This window comes from Thalassophryne amazonica, chromosome 19, assembly GCF_902500255.1.
Source record: "Thalassophryne amazonica chromosome 19, fThaAma1.1, whole genome shotgun sequence".
NCBI lineage: Eukaryota > Metazoa > Chordata > Actinopteri > Batrachoidiformes > Batrachoididae > Thalassophryne > Thalassophryne amazonica.
This window is the reverse complement of record NC_047121.1, coordinates 13,871,797-13,888,495: the sequence shown is the minus strand read 5'-3', so window position 1 is coordinate 13,888,495 and position 16,699 is coordinate 13,871,797. Positions and strand designations below refer to the sequence as shown.

The window sequence follows — 16,699 nt, the reverse complement described above, 5'->3', positions numbered from 1 at the left end:
ATCCTCAAAAATAGAACATCAGCACCACGTAGGCTGGGACTGGTGGAAGCATTTTGCTCTAATAGGGCAGATCTGGCAACAAATAACAATCCTGATTTGACTTTAGTCACAAACAGACATATGCTTACTGCTAATTCAAAACCCCAGGTGGTTAATATACTATACAAATAAAAAAAATACCTTTTTAATGGGGGTAATTTATATTGAAAGGGGTGAGATTATATGATTATCTCTGCACCAGATAAAACCGTCAGTTTCATTCTTATTGCTAATTATTACAGCCCCCTCAAAAGCTAGAAATGCTGCAAATAGGGTTATCCTCATCTTAACCATTATCAAACTGTGATTTAAAACTGTGATTATTATTATTTATTAGAGAAAATCTTGCATCTTCTAATAGTTTATTTCCCACATAACTTCCATCCAGTGAAATATTTAATCTTGACCTGCAGCTAACCCTACAAATCAAAGTCAAAATTTGAAGAAAAGGTTTTCCATTTAAGTAAAATGTGATTTTGAGACGCTTAGAACATTTTAATGTTTCATCACAGCCCAATTCTAATGCCAGATTCTCAGACTATGGGTAGGAATTAGGCAGGTTGGCATTTTCCTGATTCCTATATTATTTTGAGAGAAAAAAAAAAACTTAAGACCTTTAGAAAAAACCCTCACAAACTGTTGCAGCTATTTATGAGTGCAAAAAAGGGCACGGAACCCAAAATTAAAGTCATAACTCTCAAACTAGGGATGGGACCGATCCGATCCCAGATCGGTATCGGGATGTAATCCACGTATCGGAAAATACTGATCCAACCTGCGACATTTTCCGATACCGGAGAAGAGCCACTGTGAATGCAAAAAAAAATTGCCCGCGTCCCTGTCCCAATGCTGTAAAATGCCATGAAAAGCCAGCTCAGCGTGCAGCCAAGGAGGGGCTGAACAGAGATTCTGTCCACTGAAAGGGAAAAAGTCTCTAATAAAATCCTGCGTGTGAGCATTGCTGATCATACATTTATTTTACAGTTGAGAGACTTTGTGTTTCCCAAAAAGTTTGAAGTTTGCGCAGCACGAAAACACAGAGAGAGAGAGAGAGAGAGAGAGACAGACAGACAGACAGACAGACAGAGAGAGTCACACAGACAGGCAGAGAGAGGGAGAGAGACAGAAGACTCTATTTTTTACTTTGTAACACTTGCTTTGACAATGTATGTCTCCCATATTAATAAAGCTCCACTGAAATTGAAAATTGAGGAAAGACAGACAGAGTGCTGTCTTTTCTCTTTAAGTCTATAAAGAAGTCTATAAAAATAAAAGTACTTAATTCTTTCACCAAAACACCAAAGTCTATAAAAATAAGGCTGTAAAAGTCTATAAAAAATAGAAGTACTTAATTCTTTCACCAAACATCAAATGCAGGCATCGACATTAACGCTTGTCCGATTTTCTGGGACAAGTGTAAAATGTGATCGGACAAGCAATATGCTCTAATCGTTGTCCGACCGGACAAGTGGTATTTTTTTGGTTTAAAACGTTCAAATTCTTTATTTCCATCGCACGGAACCAAAATACCTGACCACCACCTTTTTGTTTTCTTATTTACATCACGTCTTGTCTCGCACCTTGTAAGAAAGTGTCTTTGGTTTTTCCCGCCACTCTCCACGCAACGGACAATCGGAAAACATGATATCATTGTTAAATGATGCCAACGAAAGTCAAATAAAGTCCAGATTTCTTGTTTCATTAGGGCTTCGTTGCCCTTCGTTAAGTGCATCTTCCTTGAAGATGTCAGAACAAAAATATTTTCTTTCATTCACACACATGATGTTTTGTTGAAATCCATAAAGCAGTTTAGGAGGAGTTATCCTTAAAAAGTCAATACATTAATACATGATAAACAAAAAAAAATTCCTGTTATCTCCGATTCAAGATGACAGATGACATTTATTTTCCTTCATGCAAACCTTCATATGTTGTGGTATCTTTGTGAGATGTCTTATAGAAATCACCAAATGGTTTGGGATGAGTTGACTTGCCATTTGAAAATTACATGATGCATCAATTAAACACAAAAGCCCAATTATTTTATGTTGAGGATGTCAGACCAGAATGTTTGTCGGTGAAGCCGTAGGTAGTTTGTTAAATTGGTATTGTTCCATAAGCCAAATGTGGTGAAACAGTAATATAAACCTCTGCAGTGCACAAAGTGGACATTTTGTTTTGACAGCAATTATGAATAGTTACAGGTTGTCATATGGGAGGAAAGACAGCACATAAATAGTCTGTACAAAAAGTCCTCTGTTACTGCAAACAAACGCAGACATGAGTGACGGCCTCCTTTGGCCTTGACGCGGCAGTGATGATGTGCCGTCAGGAAATCAGCGGGATGGGATGCTGCTGTGGAAAGAAAAGCAATCGTTTATAGCACTAAAAAACAAGGCGATGCTGGTGCTGCTTTTGCAACAGCCAAATTCTGCAGAGCTTCTACAAATGACACATAGCGCCAGTAAAACCAAAAATATATCAAGTACATGGGGAGCAACATCAAAAAAGGAAACAGGAAAACTGCCTTGACAATGGAAACACAGGGAGTTATGGGAAATATGGGCTTCATTTTTAGAAGGCAGCAGTAACAGCACCAACTGTACGAACCAGAGGCCGATATTCACCTCAGCCATTAGAAACTTCAGGTAGTGTAACAGAAGAGGGATCGATGATCTCAGAGGATGGACAATCATAGAACTGGTGCCCTCAGTAAAGAGCAAACAGAAATAAGTCAAAGCTTTACAACGTAGAGAAACCAGGTTCCAGCACTGACATATACATAGAAGCTGCAGCACAGATCACATTAGAATATGTAAAACGTAGGAGTGATGTTCAGATGTTCATCACATATTCCTTCACGGTTTTCATGAGCGATGACACTCTGTAGCCTCCTTACACATGTAAAAGTGATCACAAATGCAGACAGAGAAATTTATTAAGTTTTGGGGGTTTTTCCCCTCCTTTCAGCAGTCCTGTAGTACTTCACCAAGGGAGGTCAAAGAAAAAATTAGTTAGGAAAAGGAATTACAGATGTGCATTACTGCTGCAATGTAGATGAAGCTGTTCAGTCATTAGGGTAATACCAGCTCAGCTCAGGACTATGGGTTCTGCATTAAAATGGTTCCACTCATACCTCCAGCAAAGAACCTTTTCTGTGTCTATAAGCCAGTATTCCTCACTCCCTGCCCCTGTGTCTTATGGGGTCCCTCAGGGGTCCATCCTGGGTCGTGTTCTTTTCTGTTTATATATGCTTCCATTGGGGAACATAATCAGAAAATATTTCATTCCACTTTTATGCCGACTATTCTCAGTTGTATCTTCCTCTCAAATCTGGAAATTCCCTGCAGCCTCTCCTGGATTGCCTGAAAGAAATTAAAATCTGGATGGCCAATAACTTCCTCCAGTTAAATGAGGATAAAACTGAGGTCATAATCTTTGGCCCCTAAAATCCATTAACTCCATCTCCAGGAATGTTGGCTCCCTCACTCCATTTGTCAAAACCTATGCAAGAAACCTGGGTGTAATTCTAGACTCCCAACTCAATTTTGACAAACAAATCTCTTCTGTTGTTAAAACTAGTTTCTATCAATTAAGAATTATTGCAAAAGTCAAATCTGTTCTGTGTTACAGTGACCTGGAAAAAGTTATCCATGCCTTTATAACTTCATGTCTAGACTACTGTAACTCCCTTTACTTTGGTCTCCCTCAAACACTGGTGTCACAGCTTCAAATGGTCCAAAATACTGCTGCTAGGTTGCTTACTAACAGGAAAAAATATGAACATATCTCACCTGTCCTAGCCACATCACACTGGCTTCCTGTCCAGTACAGGATCAAATTTAAATGATCATTAATGGTTTTTAAAGCTCTTCATGGCCTGGCCCCTAACTACATAGCTACTGCCATTCATCTTGCTGTTGCTCCCAGGTCTCTGAGATCTTCCAGTAAAGGTCTCCTTCATGTCCCCGAACTTGCCTCAAGTTAAAAAGGGACAGAGCTTGATATGATATTAGAGATGCCCCATCTATTACTGTTTTTAAATCCAAGCTCAAGACACACCTTTTTACACTAGCATTCCCTACTAATTAACCGCTAACTGGTTATGCCATGTTTTTGGTCATGTTAATGATTGTTGTGTTTGTATCTTGCTGCTGATGTTGTAATCAGTTGTTTTGTTTCTTTGTATATTTCCTGCCTATTTACTTATTTATTTTTAATTATGTACAGAACTTTGGTCAGTGTAAACTGTGCTTAAATGTGCTTTAGAAATAAATTTTACTTACTTACTTTATTGAGTCAACATTTATTGAAAAGATTCTACTGAATTCGCAGGGCAGCACAGTGGCTTACTGATTAGCATTGTTTTCTAATAGCAAGTGCCTCACACAACCCCTTTATAGAAAGTTAATGTATGAATGAATCAATGAATTCATAGGACTTTACAAAATCTTAGAAAGGTGATATGCTGAGCTGAAAATTCTGACTTCCTGTGGTAGAGGGGCACAAATGTGTAAAATATTACAATGGTGTGTTTTATGTAACATACTAACCTATGAACAATTTAAAGTTTCCAATCCACCTCCCCTGCATGTTTTTGGATGCGGGAGGAAGCCGGAGCACCCAAAGGGAAGGAACCCACACAAACACAGGGAGAACATGTAAATACCACAGGTGGGAATCGACCCCGTGACCTTCTTGCTGTGAGGCAACAGTGGTAACCACTAAGCCACCGTGCTGCCCATTGTCTGATATACATAATATAAAATGTAGATATCATGCCAAACTCGCTTTGCTTTTTTTGTTTGTTTGTTTTTAATCAATGTAATTGTGGGTCTGTGAGCCAAACCCTGATAATCAGCAATAAATGAATGTAATTGTGGTTAAATGGATTCAGCATGTAAGAAAACACACAAAAGGACATGTGATTTGTGTCTGTATGATATACAAGTACAACAGGACAGATATGTGAAACAACTGAGCATTTTGTCGTAGAATGTTAATTTCAAAAATTAGATCTCATGCACGCCATGCTCAATTTTTTCCCTGAAGACAATAATTCATAAAATCCAAGATAGCCACCATGCCATTCCATAATATCTTCAAAATGCTCCGTCTTTATTACTATATGTTATACAGATGTCACCAAACAGACAGACAAACAGAAATGCTGATCTTTGACCACAATGACCTCGATCTTTGCCAAAACAAACACCTTGGGGAATGCCTTCTGGGCAAACTAGTGGTCATGAAGCTTGGATAACATAAAAAAACTGTATGTAAAGAGTTTTTTTTTTTTATGTAGTAATTTTATTTTTGTAGTTATTCAAAACCTGTAAGAAATTCATTATCATTGCCAGTTATGAAAAAAATTGCTATATTTCATTTCTGACCATTTAAAAAAACAAGAAGCCTAGAAATTTAATATAAATAATAATAAAGTTACAGTATCAAAGTATACTAAAATGAATTTTGTTTCCTTAATGCACATTCTTTTTTGTTTTATGCTGCTACAAAAGCTGCCTCAAGGATAAATATGTCACTTTTTCCAGTATCCTCACTACATTTGAAGGTGTGCCCACAAAATACTGCACAAAATTTTCATGGGAACATTTGCCTCACAAGAAGGCACTGAAGGGCACTAACTGAACAAGAAAAATTAGTTCCCAACAATTTTGCAATGCCACTCAAAACTAGAGCCCTTTTGAGCTTCAGCATACGGCCTAATAAGACCTATTCTAATGTTTGACTTCTTCATATCTGACCCTTAGACCAAATATAAATTTAATCAGTTTTATGGTTGCTATGTGTATTCTAAACCTCAATGATCACTTATATTTTACTGGATTTGGTAGAAATTGGTTTAAATTTCGGATTGCAACCCCATCTATTGAAAACAAGAAACTATTAAGGATTGGAGGATTCACAAATTTCAAAATATAACAATTTGATGGTTTTCCCTGTCATCCATTCTATTGTGAAACTGTAATTTGCACAAAAACAAGAAATATAGAGTTGTGCATTTGGCTCTGTGAAAATGATAAACAGTTTTGTGAGATTTTATAGTCTAGACATTAAAGGTGTCATATTATCCAAAATTATGAACCTTGTACAGAAGCCTACATCTGAATTCAGCCACATGGGGTGTACGGCCTAGGCAGTCTGAGCACAGGTCAAAAACCTGGATCAATGTGGAGAGGTATGTCAGGAAGGGCATGCAGCATATGTTTTGCAAAATCAAACATGCAGATCGCAAATTGCAAGTGTGAAAGGTAAAGTTTAAAAGACAGTAGTGAGACCAAGGGCCTTATGTCCAAAAGCATGCTTATGCACAAAAACCTGGTGTACGCCCATCTCCACGTCCACGTACACATGTATCAAAAGTGCCGTGAGCGTGGAAATGTGCATCACGCAAAAATCCAGGCTGGCGTACGCACCTTTCTACAACCATTGTTCCACTGTGGACATGTAAAGGTGATGCTGGGAACCGTTAATAGAGTGAAAACAAGAAGACATCAGAGTGATGTGCACATCAGAGACACACTGATGAACATTTAACACACCCACGTGTTTGCAATTATATGGATGGATATAAAAAGCAAGTGATGTTTAAAATGGCACCAACAATGGCTGCGTTAGCACTGTTAAAGCACCTTGCAAATGGCGCAATCCGACGTGAGCGTGTATTCAGGGAACACGAGGATTTACTTGCAAATGACGATAATTCTGATTACCAAGGCCACTGTTGCTGAAGTTGCGCACAGAACTGCAGCTGGCCCAGAGCACAATACGACAATGAACCAGGGGTTGTCTGTGCCCACACGGATGCTGACCACGCTGGGCATCCTGGCATCACAAGCATTCCTGCTTAAGCTGGCTGATCGGTCAGGACTGTGACAGTCAACCGTGCGCCGAGCCATGCCATCACCCGAATATTATCCAAGTACATTCCAACATTACAGCGCAATTTGCAGTGAGAGCCGGTTTCCTGAATGTAATGGGAGCTAGTGACGGCACACATTTTGCTATAAAGGCGCCATCACATGATGAATTTGTTTTGTTAATCAGAAACATTTTCATTCCATCAATGTTCAAATCATATGTCAGGCTGGAGGTGCGGTGTGCGATGGGGGGGGGGGGCAGCTGCTTGGTGGTTAAATAATTTATCTGTGTAATTGTTCAGAACGAAAACAAGCACGGACACATTTGGGCATGCGCGCATTCAAATTTTTTTTTTTTAATTATTCATATGTTTTCTTTTTCTTGATGGTGGAACAAGAGATGAGCTTCTTAACAAACCCCCGACTGTGTTCAGTATTTGTCAATAATTTGTCAATGGATTCATGCCCACGCACACTTTGATACGTCTGAATATACAACCCCTGGCAAAAATTATGGAATCACCGGCCTTGGAGGATGTTCATTCAGTTGTTTAATTTTGTAGAAAAAAAGCAGATCACACACATGACACAAAACTAAAGTCATTTCAAATGGCAACTTTCTGGCTTTAAGAAACACTATAAGAAATCAAGAAAAAAAGATTGTGGCAGTCAGTAACGGTTACTAATTTAGACCAAGCAGAGGAAAAAAATATGGAATCACTCAATTCTGAGGTAAAAATTATGGAATCACCCTGTAAATTTTCATTCCCAAAACTAACACCTGCATCATATCAGATCTGCTCATTAGTCTGCATCTAAAAAGGAGTGATCACACCTTGGAGAGCTGTTGCACCAAGTGGACTGACATGAATCATGGCTCCAACACGAGAGATGTCAGTTGAAACAAAGGAGAGGATTATCAAACTCTTAAAAGAGAGTAAATCATCACGCAATGTTGCAAAAGATGTTGGTTGTTCACAGTCAGCTGTGTCTAAACTCAGGACCAAATACAAAAAACATGGGAAGGTTGTTAAAGGCAAACATACTGGTAGACCAAGGAAGACATCAAAGCGTCAAGACAGAAAACTTAAAGCAATATGTCTCAAAAATCCAAAAATGCACAACAAAACAAATGAGGAACGAATGGGAGGAAACTGGAGTCAACGTCTGTGACTGAACTGTAAGAAACCGCCTAAAGGAAATGGGATTTACATACAGAAAAGCTAAACGAAAGCCATCATTAACACCTACACAGAATAAACAAGGTTACAATGGGCTAAGGAAAAGCAACCGTGGACTGTGGATGACTGGATGAAAGTGATATTCAGTGATGAATCTCAAATCTGCATTGGGCAAGGTGATGATGCTGGAACTTTTGTTTGGTGCCGTTCCAATGAGATTTATAAAGATGACTGCCTGAAGAGAACATGTAAATTTCCACAGTCATTGATGATATGGGGAGATGGCTGTCATTACATCATCAATAAATGCACAAGTTTACGTTGATATTTTGGACAATTGAAAGGATGTTTGGGGATGATGAAATCATTTTTCAAGATGATAATGCATCTTGCCATAGAGCAAAAACTGAAAACGTTCCTTGCAAAAAGACACATAGGGTCAATGTCAACGAGCAGATCTGATTTGATGCAGGTTTTAGTTTGGGGGATGGAAATTTACAGGGTGATTCCATAATTTATTCCTCAGAATTGAGTGATTCCATATTTTTTTTCCTCTGCTTGGTCTAAAAAAGTAACCGTTACTGTCACAATCTTTTTTTCTTGATTTCTTATAGTGTTTCTTAAAGCCAGAAAGTTGCCATTTGAAATGACTTTAGTTTTGTGTCATGTCTGTGATCTGCTATTTTTCCACAAAATTAAACAACTGAATGAACATCCTCCGAGGCCGGTGAGTCCATAATTTTTGCCAGGGGTTGTATTTGTGCTTACGCCCAATTCAGGGTTTTGGTGTATGCTACGTTTTCGTAGAAAGTCAATGCAAGTCTTTGCACATGAGGCACCAGGTGTCTTGCTACAGCTTAGAGACGTTGGCACTCACAAAAAACAGGAAGCAGATTTGAAGATGCTCTTTTGGGGTGACGATGATGGACAGTATTAGGAACTAACATATCAGAGGGACAGCACAGCTAGGACAGTTTGGAGACAAAGTCAAAGAGATGAGACTGAGATGGTTTGGACATGCAGAAGAGAAGCCCGGGGTATATAGGGGGAATGATGCTGTGGATTGGTTATGTTGTGAATTGGTGTTATATAAATAAAATATATTTTATTGATTTGAGGAAGGAGCCACCAGGTAGGAGAAGAGCAGGTCCAAAGAGGCTGTTTATGGATATGGTAAGAGGGGACATGCAGATTGTTGGTGCGACACAAAATGATGGAGAGGACAGGGTGAGATGGAAATGGATGATCTGATGCAGCAATCGCTGCATCAAACAGAAGCAGCCAGCTGAAGAAGAGGGAACCCACGTCTGAATATCTGCTGAATCTATAAAGGTTAAAAATGTATAATAGTTTAAATACATGAATTGTTCTTTGTCCTTCATCACCTCCACCCAAGTGACTCTCCTACCTCAACTACACAATCACTTTGGTCTTTGCTTTTTTTGTTTGTTTGTTTGTTTTTAAGGGGGGGTTAAAAAATAAAAACTGGAGCACCAAAAAGAAACAACAAACGAAAAACGAAGCCATTGTGTTCCATCCAGGCTGGAATTTATGCCTGCTATAGGAATCATCAGCCACCAGATGACGCTGTTTTGTGCTTTGAGACATCAACATCACGACATGCAGGTTATTTATTTTTATTAGTTTTAAGGACTAAGACTGACCTCGCCAGCACCGCTAGCTTCTCTCGCTGCAGCAGCCTCCTCTCCTCCGGGCCGAACTCTCGGTTCTGGACCGACGTGATACTTTCATCTGGACCAAACGCTCGGGAATAAATCACTCGGCTGTCCACAGCACCCACAGAACTAATAGAACAGACGGTGTGAACCAAGAAACAGCGAACCATGACGTCACAAGTGAAAAACACGCACCCTTAAATCAGTTTTTATGACCCAAAGTGTTGACTACGCTTCACTGTTTCCTAACTTCCGGGTTGGTCAGCTGACCGTCTCAGCTTGCTGTGTATTGTTTCTGCCACCAGATGGGGATCACGGGCTGTGTGTGTGTGTGTGTGTGTGTGTGTGTGTGTGTGTGTGTGTGTGTGTGTGTGTGTGTGTGTGTGTGTGTGTGTGTGTGTGTGTGTGTGTGTGTGTGTGTGTGTGTGTGTGTGTGTGTGTGTGATATCTCTCTCTCTCTCTCTCTCTCTCTCTCTCTCTCTCTCTCTCTCTCTCTCTCTCTCTCTCTCTCTCTCTCTCTTTTTTCTTCTTCTTCTTCTGTGACTTTTAATGGCAGCTTGCAATCTTAGTGCATTACCGCCATCTACAGGACTGAGGTGTGATCACTTTAGGATGTCAATGAACGACGAAATTAACAAAGAAAAAGAAAAAAAATAAAGTCTCCCCGCAAGCTGATTCAATCAATCAATCAATCAATCAATTTTTTTATATAGCGCCAAATCACAACAAACAGTTGCCCCAAGGCGCTTTATATTGTAAGGCAAGGCCATACAATAATTATGTAAAACCCCAACGGTCAAAACGACCCCCTGTGAGCAAGCACTTGGCTACAGTGGGAAGGAAAAACTCCCTTTTAACAGGAAGAAACCTCCAGCAGAACCAGGCTCAGGGAGGGGCAGTCTTCTGCTGGGACTGGTTGGGGCTGAGGGAGAGAACCAGGAAAAAGACATGCTGTGGAGGGGAGCAGAGATCGATCACTAATGATTAAATGCAGAGTGGTGCATACAGAGCAAAAAGAGAAAGAAACAGTGCATCATGGGAACCCCCCAGCAGTCTACGTCTATAGCAGCATAACTAAGGGATGGTTCAGGGTCACCTGATCCAGTCCTAACTATAAGCTTTAGCAAAAAGGAAAGTTTTAAGCCTAATCTTAAAAGTAGAGAGGGTGTCTGTCTCCCTGATCTGAATTGGGAGCTGGTTCCACAGGAGAGGAGCCTGAAAGCTGAAGGCTCTGCCTCCCATTCTACTCTTACAAACCCTAGGAACTACAAGTAAGCCTGCAGTCTGAGAGCAAAGTGCTCTATTGGGGTGATATGGTACTACGAGGTCCCTAAGATAAGATGGGACCTGATTATTAAAAACCTTATAAGTAAGAAGAAGAATTTTAAATTCTATTCTAGAATTCTATTCTATTCTATTCTAGAGTTCTCCTCAGAAAATCTATAAGTGCTTTGGCTGTGAACTGTGCATCTGTGTGTCATTCTTTCTGAACACTGCTTTGAAAAGTAACAATCTGCACATAATTTATGCATTTATCTACAAAAAAATGGACATTGCTAAAGTTGTAGGCTAGTTTTTCTATGTGTGTGACCTCCTCTTTGGACGAGATGAAATCCTAGTTTAGATTTTGTCATCACATTGTTTCCCACACAAAAAATATGATTATTTACATTCTGTTAAGTTTAATATCTTTGAAAAATAATTCCAATGACCTTTTAACCACATGCAATAATATGGCCACAAATCATGTGCAATAACAGCTCGTTTACAAATCCCAGCACTAATGTCACCTTACCACACCTAAACTCCATTTCACATATTGTAAAGAAGATGCTCCTATCTCTTTTTCAATCCCAGTCACGTTTATATATATGCATATGTATATAGAATAGAATAGAATAGAATGCCTTTTAGTGTCATTATACAATGTACAATGCGATTAAAAGCCCACTCCAAAATCAGTGCAGGCAAGTAAGAAGAAAAGCATCCATCCATCCATCCATTTTCTTCCGCTTTATCCGGAGTCGGGTCGCGGGGGCAACAGCTCAAGCAAAGCCGCCCAGACCTCCCGATCCACACACACCTCCCCCAGCTCCTCCGGGGGAACCCCAAGACGTTCCCAAGCCAGCCGAGAGATGTAGTCCCTCCAGCGTGTCCTGGGTCTTCCCAGGGGCCTCCTCCCAGTGGGACGTGCCCGGAACACCTCTCCAGCGAGGCGTCCAGGGGCATCCGGAAAAGATGCCCGAGCCACCTCAACTGACTCCTTTCGACGTGGAGGAGCAGCGGCTCAACTCCGAGCTCCTTCCGAGTGACCGAGCTCCTCACCCTATCTCTAAGGGAGCGCCCGGCCACCCTGCGGAGGAAACTCATCTCGGCCGCTTGTACTCGCGATCTCGTTCTTTCGGTCATGCGCCAAATCTCATGACCATAGGTGAGGATCAGAACATAGATCGATCGGTAAATCGAGAGCTTTGCCCCCCTACTCAGCTCTCTCTTCACCACGACGGTCAGATACAGCGACCGCATCACTGCAGATGCTGCACCGATCCGTCTATCGATCTCACGCTCCATCCGTCCCTCACTCGTGAACAAGACCCCGAGATACTTAAACTCCTCCACTTAAGGCAAGGACACTCCACCGACCTGAATAGGGCAAAGCACCTTTTTCCGGTCGAGAACCATGGCCTCGGATTTGGAGGTGCTGATTTTCATGCCGGACGCTTCACACTCGGCTGCAAACCGCCCCAGTGCACGCTGAAGGTCCTGATTTGACAAAGCCAACAGAACCACATCGTCTGCAAACAGCAGAGACGAGATTCTGTGGTTCCCAAACCAGACCCCCTCTACACCCTGGCTGTGCCTAGAAATTCTGCCCATAAAAATAATGAACAGAACCGTTGACAAAGGGCAGCCCTGGCGGAGGCCAACGTGCACTGGAAACAGGTTTGACTTACTACCGGCAATGCGACCCAAGCTTGTGCTGTGGTCGTACAGGGACCGGATAGCCCTTAACAAAGGACCCCGGACCCCATACTCCCGGAGCACTCCCCACAGGGTGCCCCGAGGGACACGGTCGAACGCCTTCTCCAGATCCACAAAACACATGTGGACTGGTTGGGCAAACTCCCATGAACCCTCGAGCACCCGATGGAGCGTGTAGAGCTGGTCCAGTGTGCCGCGACCAGGATGAAAACCACACTGCTCCTCCTGAATCCGAGGTTCGACCATCGGTCGAATTCTCCTCTCCAGTACTCTGGAATAGACCTTACCGGGGAGGCTGAGGAGTGTGATCCCCCTATAGTTGGAACACACCCTCCGGTCCCCCTTCTTAAACAGAGGGACCACCACCCCAGTCTGCCAATCCAGAGGCACTGTCCCCGATCGCCACGCGATGTTGCAGAGGCGTGTCAGCCAAGACAGCCCCACAACATCCAGAGACTTAAGGTACTCAGAACGGATTTCATCCACCCCAGGAGCCTTGCCACCGAGGAGCTTTCTAACCACCTCTGTGACTTCAGTCTGGGTAATGGATGAGTCCGCCTCCGAGTCCCCAGTCTCTGCTTCCTCTTCGGAAGACGTGACGATGGGATTGAGGAGATCCTCGAAGTACTCCTTCCACCGCCCGACAAAATCCCCAGTCAGGGTCAACAGCTCCCCACCCGCACCGTAAACAGTGCTGGTGGAGAGCTGCTTCCGCCTCCTGAGGCGTCGGACGGTTTGCCAGAATCTCTTCGAGGCCGACCGATAGTCCTCCTCCATAGCCTCCACGAACTCCGGGTTTTTGCCTCTGCAACTGCACGGGCTGCGGCATGCTTGGCCTGCCGGTACCTGTCAGCTGCCTCTGGGGTCCCACCTACCAACAAAGATAAGTAGGACTCCTTCTTCAGCTTGACGGCATCCCTTACTTCCGGTGTCCACCACCGGGTTTGGGGATTGCCGCCGCAACAGGCACCAGAGACCTTGTGGCCACAGCTACGAGCAGCCGCATCGACAATGGAGGTGGAGAACATGGTCCACTCGGACTCCATGTCTCCAACCTCCCCCGGGATCTGGGAGAAGCTCTCCCAGAGGTGGGAGTTGAAGACCTCACTGACAGAGGGTTCCACCAGTCGTTCCCAGCAGACCCTCACGATACGTTTGGGCCTGCCAGGTCTGACCGGCTTCCTACCCTCCCAGCGGATCCAACTCACCACCAGGTGGTGATCAGTCGACAGCTCTGCCCCTCTCTTCACTCGAGTGTCCAAGACACGTGGCCGAAGGTCAGATGATACGACTACAAAGTCGATCATCGACCTCTGGCTCAAGGTGTCCTGGTGCCACGTGCACGTATGGACACCCTTGTGCTCGAACATGGTGTTCGTGATGGACAAACTGTGACTAGCACAGAAGTCCAACAACTGAACACCGCTCGGGTTCAGATCGGGGAGGTTGTGCTTCCCGATCACCCCCCTCCAGGTCTCACTGTCGCCGCCCACGTGGGCGTTGAAATCCCCCAGGAGAACAATGGAGTCCCCAGTCGGAGCGCTATCTAGTACCCCTCCCAGGGACTCCAGGAAGGTCGGTTACTCTGCACTGCTGCTCGGCCCGTAGGCCGAGACAACGGTGAGAGACCTGTCCCCGACCCGAAGGCGTAGGGACGCGACCCTCTCGTTCACTGGAGTGAACTCCAACACTTGGCGACTGAGCTGGGGAGCAATAAGCAATGCGACCCCAGCTCTCCGCCTCTCCCCGTGGGCAACACCAGAAAAATGAAGCATCCAGCCCCTCTCCAGGAGTTGGGTACCAGAGCCAAAGCTGTGCGTGGAGGTGAGCCCGACTATCTCTAGTCGGTATCTCTCAACCTCCCGCACAAGCTCAGGCTCCTTCCCCCCTAGCGAGGTGACATTCCACGTCCCAACAGCCAGGGGCTGTGAGCATGGACCGGGCTGCTGGGCCACCCGCCCTCGACCACCACCCAATCCTCTCTGCACCCGACCCCCATGGCCCCCTCTGCAGGTGGTGAACCCACAGGAGGGCGGGCCCACGTCACTCTTTCGGGCTGAGCACGGCCAGGCCCCATGGGCTAAGGCCCGACCACCAGGCGCTCGCGCGCGAGCCCCAACCCCAGGCCTGGCTCCAGGGTGGGACCCCGGCTCCGCCATACCGGGCGACATCACGGTCCTTGATCTTTTACTGGTCATGGAGGTTCTGAACTGGGGGGGGGGTGTCAATGCTGTGCTTCCTGTAGTCAATGATGATTTCCTTGGTTTTCTTGGTGTTTGGTGCGAGGTTATTCTCTGAACATCAGGCTGCCAGCTTCAGGACCTCCTCTCTATAAGCTGTCTCATCACCCTTAGAGATGAGTCTGACCACGGTGGTGTCATCAGCAAACTTGACCACCAGGTATGTATATATATATATATATATATATATATATATATATATATATATATATATATATATATATATATATATATATATATATATATATAAGTATGTATGTGGGTGTGTATGTATATGTGTATATGTGTGTATGTATATATGTATGTGTATATATATATATATATATATATATATATATATATACACACACACATACATGCATATGTATATATAATGTATATATACATATGCATGTATGTGTGTGTATATATACACGAGGTCTGTGATAAAAAAAAAGCGATCCTTTTTATTTTTTTTCAAAAAATAAATGGATTTGATTCATATGTTTTTACATCAGACAAGCTTGAACCCTCGTGCACATGCGTGAGTTTTGTCATGCCTGTCGGTGACGTCATTCGCCTGTGGGCAGGCTTTGAGTGAGGTGTGGACTCCCCCTCCCGTCGGAATCTCTTTGTCTGAGACGCTGCAGGGAGACGGCGCGCATTGGCCCGACCACCAGGCGCTCGCGCGCGAGCCCCAACCCCAGGCCTGGCTCCAGGGTGGGACCCCGGCTCCGCCATACCGGGCGACATCACGGTCCTTGATCTTTTACTGGTCATGGAGGTTCTGAACTGGGGGGGGGGGGTGTCAATGCTGTGCTTCCTGTAGTCAATGATGATTTCTTTGGTTTTCTTGGTGTTTGGTGCGAGGTTATTCTCTGAACATCAGGCTGCCAGCTTCAGGACCTCCTCTCTATAAGCTGTCTCATCACCCTTAGAGATGAGTCTGACCACGGTGGTGTCATCAGCAAACTTGACCACCAGGTATATATATATATACAAGAAAAACACCTCAGTGTTGAAAACCATTTGTAAAATTCAGGCGGCTTTTGATGGCTTTCAACAAGTGAGTATCTGAGAAATTGTTTAACAAGCTTGGTCATGTTCCAACTTGTCCGTTAAGTTTTCCAACGGAGGTGTTTTTCCTGTGGCGACCCCCCCGCGGTCGGGTCCATGTGAATCTGCCCGCAAGTTCTTTCATTACAAAATCTCCTTTAACAGTGGAATGTCTGGATAAACTCCTGATCCCGAATTCTTCTGAAAGTTCTCTGTTATCGCACGACGTCTTGGGTCCACAGAGCCTGAAATTAGGAAGTTTCAGCTTGAAACAGTGAGACGACGCCGCCTCGGAGCGCAGATCGCCGTCAGGCGCCGTGGGCCTTAAAGTGACAGTAAAACTCCAAAATCTCTCATCAGCCGTTAAAATTTTCACCAAAAACCAGCTGAATTTATCAAATGGTGTCCACTCAGTTGTGCCTTACAGGTTTTGAAAAAATTTTTATCATCAAAGCAGCAGTCTCTGAGCCATTCCTAAACAATGAAAAAATCGACGAGAGGGTGGGCCACTCCTCACTCAAAGACTGCCCACAGGCGAATGACGTAACCGACAGGCGTGAAAAAACTCTCGCATACCCACGAGGGTTCAAGCATGTCTGATGTAATCACACATGATTCAAATCCATATGGTTTTTGAAAAAAAATAATAAGGTCGGATACTTTTC

The 16,699-nt window shown here is 43.6% G+C and overlaps 1 protein-coding gene across 1 annotated transcript in view; it reads right to left on the bottom strand.

Moving 5' to 3' along the window:
• The window catches only part of ap5s1 (adaptor related protein complex 5 subunit sigma 1), a 14,423-nt gene extending 4,374 nt beyond the window's left edge, over positions 1–10,049 (bottom strand). The window contains exon 1 of the mRNA XM_034159882.1: positions 9,766–10,049. Within this exon, the coding sequence (XP_034015773.1) occupies positions 9,766–9,947 (182 nt within the window). The 5' untranslated portion in view covers positions 9,948–10,049. The remainder of the gene's footprint in view (positions 1–9,765) is intronic.
• Positions 10,050–16,699: the final 6,650 nt, after the last annotated feature.